The 7,998-nt window shown below is 43.4% G+C and overlaps 1 protein-coding gene across 1 annotated transcript; it reads right to left on the bottom strand.

Annotated features, from left to right (window-relative positions):
* Positions 1-4,915: 4,915 nt before the first annotated feature.
* On the bottom strand, positions 4,916-5,641 carry LOC308282047 (octanoyl-[acyl-carrier-protein]:protein N-octanoyltransferase LIPT2, mitochondrial-like; the record flags this gene model as incomplete). The annotated part of the gene is made up of 1 exon (XM_080722395.1): positions 4,916-5,641. One exon carries the CDS (start codon positions 5,639-5,641, stop codon positions 4,916-4,918), a length of 726 nt encoding a protein of 241 aa, XP_080578521.1.
* Between the last annotated feature and the right edge of the window lie 2,357 nt (positions 5,642-7,998).

The following is a 7,998-nucleotide window of genomic DNA, read 5'->3' as shown; positions in this document are numbered from 1 at the left end:
TTAAAAAAGCATGTTTCAATTTTAAAGAAATCCGATCTGACAGATCTTTAGATATCGGTCCAAAGTTCACGTAAAAAACGTTTTGTGCACGTGGAGCAAAAATTCCAGAATAAAAGCGGGTTTAAGTGTTTTACAAACTGCTCAAAATGGCAGAAAATCGAAGGGCGGAGCTTACTTAACAACGACACAGATGTCTTACGCTTGAGTCAAAGCACGCGTGTAACAAGTTGCATGTCTTCAAACGAAACGAGTCATGACTTATGCCCGTTTGAAGTTTGAATTTTCAAACGCTTCGTATAGCGCCCCCCTTTGGCCGATTGGAATAAAATTGGTTTCAGTGATACTTTGACTAAATGCCATGAACGTGTAACTTTGCATGTATGATTTAGAGGCAGAAGAATAATTTGCATAAAACCGCAATATTGATTGAATTATTAAAAAATTATATTTCACTTTAAAAAAAATCTGGTTGATCAATCTGACCGTATTGGTCCAAAGTTCATGTGAAAAAAGTTTTGTGCACTTGACGCGAAAAATCCCAGGAGGAGATTTTTACTGTTTTTCATATAATTCCGAATTGTGGGAGACCTAAAGGTCAGAGGTCAAAAGTTAGAGGGTAAAAGTTGTTCGGCATGAGGAGACGCATAAGTGTATACAGGTTTCATGGCTGTATGTATAACACAGCAGGAGCTATACCTGTTCAAAGATCGCACTTTCGAAGGCTTCCTACAGCGCCACCATTTGGCCGATTGCTTTAAAAAGTAATAGCACACTTCGCCACTGTAAACCGAACACATTGATGTTTTTATTTTCATTTTCTCACTAAGTATGTAGGAGTTGAAAGGAACCGAAGTTTTGAGGAGAACTTGCTCTAGTATATAAACTAGAAAATGTGCAATTTGGGAAATTGCGAGTGTGGTTGCCCGCCCTGCCCCGGCGCGAGCGGCGGGTATGCGCCTCCGGGACCCCGAGGAAAACGCTGGGGCCCGAGCGAGAGGACGTCGGGACAGATACCGTCGGGGCCGTGCGACGCGCGATTGGAAAAGGTGCCGTCGGGATCCTGCGTTCTTGATGTAAGGATACGGTTTCTTGTTTTAAAGAAATAGGCTCCTCCCACGAGTTTCGGCAAGCGATTACGTTGTCGCGTTACTTCCGAGATCGTTTGTGTTTCGTTTTGAGAGGGTCGTTCCCCCTGAAAACGCATTTTGGCACGAAACGGTTACGTTTTGCGCATTTGTGGCGCCCCCTATGGGTCGAAGTGGAAATGCTTTTAGGGATTTGTTGAGTATCCCACCCGCAATGTGTGGTTAAAATTTGGTGTTGACTGGATGTTTCGTTTGTGATTTATGGCTATTTTTGGCGAAACGAGCCCCTCCCGCTAATTTTGGAAGCCTATTACGGGCGAACAGTATGGACTATCAAAATATCGCTTGAATATGTTCATTGCATGGGTCCAGAGATCATGTCTGCCGATTTTTGTAACATTTGGAGAAAATATGTAGGAAAAGGAGCAAAAAGTGTGTTTTGAAGAAAATTCAAAATGGCGGAAAATCTATCCTGACGCAAATGGGCGTGGCCTATATGGGGAGATGCGTCTTCACCCAAGGAATCCAGGGAAAAAGGAATTTTAATTTTCCGACCTACGGTTAGAGAGTTATAGGCCGAAACGTAAAGTGGGCTGTTATAGCGCCACCATCTGGCCGATTGATGTAATTATTTTTCAATTAATCCTTAGAAGCACTATGAATCTCCTCTCCAAATTGTGAAACTGTAGCCCTTAAGACTTTTGAGAGAAAAATACTTGAACTCGGCTCCCATTATAAGTCAATGGGGAAATTAATTCACTAATAAATGAATATCAATTAAACTATACAACTTTTCTCTTAGCAAAGTAATAGCACACGATTCCCGATTAAGCCGGTCGATTTGACATATGGCGCGAGTGTGTGGTGCAAAAACTGTGGGAGGAGTAGGCGGACAAACTTTTGGTTACACTATAAAGAATAATAAAGTTTCCCTAGGACTATAGTGTGTTGCCCTGGTGGGCAACCACACTAACTAGAAAAATATTGTTCCTTCGAAACAATTGTGGGCTCGCTTCAAGCCAGAAAACAATGGCTATAAAAGCACAAAATGTCAAGATCGCAGGCAGTGCTCTCTTTGACGTTACTGACGTCAAAGATTGGTCCATTTTGTTCCAAAAATGTGTTATGCAAAAGTTGACCCGCTGGTGGCGCTATAACAGGCCAATGTGAGAAGGTTGGTATCTGTTCCTTGACCTATTGGTGTGTATTGGTCCAAAGTTCCTGTGAAAAAAGTTTTGTGCGCGTCACGCAAAAATCCCAGGAGGAGATAGATTTTGACTGTTTTTCATATAATTCCAAATTTTGGGGGATCTAAAGGTCAGAGGTCAAAAGTCAGAGTGTAAAAGTTGTTCGGCATGAGGAGACACATACGTGTATACAGGTTTCATGGCTGTACTTATAACAGAGCATGAGCTCTACCTGTTCAAAGTTCGCACTTTTGAAGGCTTCCTACAGCGCCCCCCTTTGGCCGATTGGAATAAAATTGGTTTCAGTGATACTTTGACTAACCCTCTACATCTTTGCCAAATGCCATGAACGTGTAACTTTGCATGTATGATTTAGAGGCCGAAGAATAATTTGCATAAAACCGCAATATCAATTGAATAATTAAAAAAATATATTTCACTTTAAAAGAAATCCGACCAGACAGTTTGACCGTATTGGTCCAAAGTTCATGTGAAAAAAGTTTTGTGCACGTAACGCGAAGATCCCAGGAGGAGATAGATTTTTACTGTTTTTCATATAATTCCAAATTGTGGGAGATCTAAAGGTCAAAGGTCAAAAGTTAGAGCGTAAAAGTTGTTCGGCATGAGGAGACGCATACGTGTATACAGGTTTCATGGCTGTACGTATAACAGAGCATGAGCTATACCTGTTCAAAGTTCGCACTTTCGAAGGCTTCCTACAGCGCCACCATTTGCCCGATTGCTGTATAAAATAATAGCACACGTCGCCACAGTAGGTTGAACACATTGATGTTTTTATTTTCATTTTCTCACTAAGTATGTAGGAGTTGAAAGCGGACAAAGTATTGAGGAGAACTTGATTACAGGCGAGCCCACAACTAGAAAATGTGCAATTTGTGAAATTGCGAGTGTGGTTGCCCGCCCCGCCCCGGCGCGAGTCACGGGGATGCGCCTCCGGGACCCAGAGGAAAACGCCGGGGTCCGAGGGAGAGGACGTAGGGACGGATACCGGCGGGGCCGTGCGACGCGCGATTTGAAAAGCTGCCGTTGGGATCCTGCGTTCTTGATATAAGGATACGGTTTCTTGTTTTAGAGAAATAGGCTCCTCCCACGAGTTTCGCAAGACGATTATGTTGTCGCGTCGCTCCCGAGATCGTTTGTGTTTCGTTTTGAGAGGGTTGTTCCCCCTGAAAAACGCGTTTTGGCCTGAAACGGTTACGTTTTGTGCGTTTGTGGCGCCCCCTGAGGGTCGAAGTGGAAATGCTTTTGGGGATTTGTTGAGTATATCACCTGCGAATTGTGGTTAAAATTTGGTGTTGACCGGATGTTTCATTTGTGATTTATGGCTATTTATTGCGAAATGGGCCCCTCTTGCTAAGTTTGGAAGCCTGTTACGGACGAACGGTTTGGACTATCGAAATATCGCTTGAGTATGTTTATCGCATGGGTCCATAAATTATGTGTACCGATTTTTGTGACATTTGGAGAAAATATGTAGGAAAAGGAGCAAAAAGTGTGTTTTGAAGAAAATTCAAAATGGCGGAAAATCTATCCTGACGCAAATGGGCGTGGCCTATATGGAGAGATGCGTCATGACCCAAGGAATCCAGGGAAAAAATAATTTTAATTTTCCGACCTACGGTTCAAGAGTTATAAGCCAAAAGGTAAAGTGAGCTGTTATAGCGCCACCATGAGGCCAAATGATGTAATTATTTCTCAGTTAATCCTTGTATGCATTATGAACCTTCCCTCCAAGTTTTGAAACTGTAGCCCCTATGGTTTGCGAGAGAAAAATAATTGAACGTGAGTTTTTGCAATTCCCATTATAAGTCAATGGGGAAATTTAATTCACTAATAAATTAATATCAATTAAACTATACAACCTTTCTCTTAGCAAAATGATAGCATACGATTCCCGATGAAGCCGGTCGATTTGACATATGGCGCGAGTGTGTGGCGCAAAAACTGTGGGCTGTGAAACGCGCCGAAAAAAAGTTTATCTAGAATAAATAAAGTTTCCCTAGAACTATAGTGTGTTGCCCTGTTAGGGCAACCACACTAATAATGACAATATCTAAAGTGTGCTCGCCTTACAGGCGAGCCCACAATGACAATATCTAAAGTGTGCTCGCCTTACAGGCGATCCCACAATAATGACAATATCTAAAGTGTGCTCGCCTTACAGGCGAGCCCACAATGACAATATCTAAAGTGTGCTCGCCTTACAGGCGATCCCACAATAATGACAATATCTAAAGTGTGCTCGCCTTATAGGCGAGCCCACAATGACAATATCTAAAGTGTGCTCGCCTTACAGGCGAGCCCACAATAATGACAATATCTAAAGTGTGCTCGCCTTATAGGCGAGCCCACAACTAGAAATACTGTTCCTACGAAGCTGTTCCATACGGCTGGTCTCGCCTTTCAGCGTGCCCACAATCACCTTTCAGCGAGCCCACGTGTTGTTATTTATATCAGGTCGCACTAGTTGGTGGTGATGTCACCAAAAAAGATGCTCGGGCCCTGCTTTTGTACTGTCGGTAATTATTTTGAAGAGAATAACCTTGACATATAAAGTTTTGGTATAACATACTGGTCTCGCCTTTTAGCGAGCCCACAATAAGTGTGTGATGTGAGCGTCGCTCACTTCACACAGGTGTGATTCTTTTTCCAATCTGACTGGGTTTCCTTCTCTCCCTCTACTATAAGACAGTTAAACTGTTGTCTGAAGGCCTCCAGCAGGTAGGGGGCGCTCTCAGCAGTAGTCACAGTCCTCCCCAGCTCGGCAGTCAGCGACGTCACTCCTTTCCCCACAATCCCACAGGGCACAATGTGTTTGAACCAGGTCATGTCTGTGTTGCAGTTCAGAGCCATGCCGTGGGACGTGACGAAGTGACCAGAGTGTGTCGTCTGTATGGCACACCCTATGGCACATATCTTGTTGTCTCCGACCCAGACCCCGGCGTGTGGGGGGGACGTCGAGGCCTCGACGCCGAATCCCCTGCACAGTTGAATGCCTGTCCTCTCCAGCGCGCCCACGTACCAGCGGACGCTGTTCTTGAAGCAGGCCAGGTTCAGAATGGGGTAGCACACCAGCTGCCCCGGCCCGTGGAACGTTATATGACCGCCGCGGTTGGTGCGAAGGAACTCTGCGCCGAGGAGCTTGATCCTGTGCTCCTCGCTGGGAGGGTAAGGGGCATGTCTCTGACCGGTGGTGTAGACTGGAGGGTGTTCACACAGCAGCATCACGTTCCTCCCTCTTCCCTCCAGATGTTGTCTGACGTAGGACTGCTGGACCCGGAGAGCGCTGGAGTAGGACTTCAGACCCAGACTGACCAGCTCCACCACCGCTCTGCTGCTCTTCTGCATGTCAGTTATAGGTATTACGTTCTGTTTGCGTATCTGTTTACCCAATGTTATTTATATCAGGTCCTCTTGTTGACAGTGACGTCACCAAGAATGCTGGTCCCTGATTGGCTACGGCTTGGACGGTCCCCTCTCTGATTGGCTAGCAGCGGTGGAGGACGTCATTGATGTCATAGATGTCCATACATATGGGCACTGCAGTGCAGAACATCTGTATGTGGATTGGTGGGTGCCATATGCCACATGACACCATATACAGGATATCCATCTGCTGCAGAAGAACAATGTATTTGAATACTATTTGTTGTACATAATTATAAAGTTATTATAAATATGTTTATAGGGCCATCTTCTCCTTAACATCATGGATTGATGGAACTCAAACCCACAAATGCACTGAAATCAACTCTCTCTCTCTCTCTCTCTCTCTCTCTCTCTCTCTCTCTCTCTCTCTCTCTCTCTCTCTCTCTCTCTCTCTCTCATGAACACAACAATGTTGTTGATGTTCTGATATGTTATCTTGTTTATTAAAGTGATGTATTATCTGCTTATTGTAAATCGCTTTGGATTAAAAGCGTCTGCTAAATGCCTAAACTGTAAACTGTCAACAAGATAATACAATTAAGTGCAAAAGTAATAAGTTGTAACCCAGTGGTCAACCATTAATGGCTTTGTTTCTGTGTGTTTGTATAGCTCTGATGACTGTAACAGCAAGAGGAAGAGCTTTGGTTTGTTAAGTATCACTCTCTCTCTCTCTCTCTCTCTCTCTCTCTCTCTCTCTCTCTCTCTCTCTCTCTCTCTCTCTCTCTCTCTCTCAGTGCGTGCGTGCTTGTGTGTGCGGTGCGTGAGAGACAACCAGCACAAACTGGCACAAAGCATAATCCTTAAAATATCAGTACTACAAGCTAGAGCTAGCCCTGAATGATCATAACATGTATGTAGCTCTGAGAGTGTACACTCCATTTGTAAACTCTCAAGAGTTATGGGGGTCCTTGCAAATGTAACGTTTGAGACCCACTATACTGTACTAATAGTGCCATAGTACCGTAGTAAATCAGTGTCATACATAGAAATCTGAAGTAAACCTGGAGACTTGATGTTCAGTAATTGGGTATTGGGTATCAAAATAAGAACATAATGGTGTGTAAAACAGGAAATCTAAAATGTTGCCACGGACAAGGCCAAGTCTTTGGCAGGGACAGATTTGTCCATTTATACAATCACATCGAATCGATGACCCCTGCAATAATAATGTGTGGTCACAAAATCCCATGGCACACCTGACACTGTCTGCATTGGCCGCAGGCGGCGCCACCAAAACATAAATGACCATTTTCAAAGTAGTTATAAGCTTTATTTTCCCCTTTTCTCAATCTTCATAGATAGTGAAAATATCTGATTTCGCCGCTCATTTGAGCTTGTAGATCTATAGGCTTTTTCGACAAAGTAAAATAGGGCTTAAATGGTCCAGCATTTTTCACTTCAGTCGTGCAAGTTATGTCTCTGTGTAGATTGCACATTGTGTGTACGTGTGTGTGTGTGTGTGTGCGTGCGTGCGTGCGTGTGTGTGCCCTATGCGCACTGCTCCAGTCCAGAATAATCGAATCAGCTTCGGATATGGACCGCTTGGGTCTCCACTGATACGGTAACATCATTGTGGAGTCCTGGAGCCCATTAGCAACACGAGAAGACCTCAGACGATGTGTTTCTTCTTATTGTGTTACAGATATACAGTAATCCAGTATGTACCATCCTTCTCCCTGCCCTTCTCTTTCCTTATCGCTCCAATCACTCTCTCCCTCCGTCTACAACTTTCTTTCTTTCTTCCTTTCTTTCAGTGGAATTAATCAAATCAGTGTACTATTTGATGGGAAATGTGGGGGGGTCCAAGCATTGTGATACTGGCTGATAGTTTCTTTGATGGAAAGGAGAGGAATGGACGCACACTGTTTATCTGCTCCAGGTCCAGAAACTCACTTTTTATTTTAGGCAACTGCTGATTTGATGTAAAACTGACATATGTGTCCGTACTGAGCATATTGTATTGGCTTTTTTGTCGTTAATTGTTGTTGCAAGGAGTAGCCCGTTTCAACTCATCTAATTCAGTTACTCTTTTATGTATAGCCTTCATACATGTAATGTACATTTGAAAAGAGAGCTAATGAAAGAAAGAAAAGAAAACAGAGCCATTTATTGTTGAGCGTTTAATTTTATTGTTTTTTTCAGACTTGTACTGTGTTTGAGCCTTTTCCCCATGGAGAAAAAATAAATACAAATATTTGTCATGGTTCCCACCAGGATTTATACATTTACTAGACGTACCGGTATAAATCTAAATGTATTTCAGGTAAGTTGTTAAA

This window comes from Nannobrachium achirus (assembly GCF_963921795.1).
Source record: "Nannobrachium achirus genome assembly, chromosome: 3".
Taxonomy (NCBI): domain Eukaryota; kingdom Metazoa; phylum Chordata; class Actinopteri; order Myctophiformes; family Myctophidae; genus Nannobrachium; species Nannobrachium achirus.
This window is presented reverse-complemented; position numbering and strand designations above follow the sequence as displayed.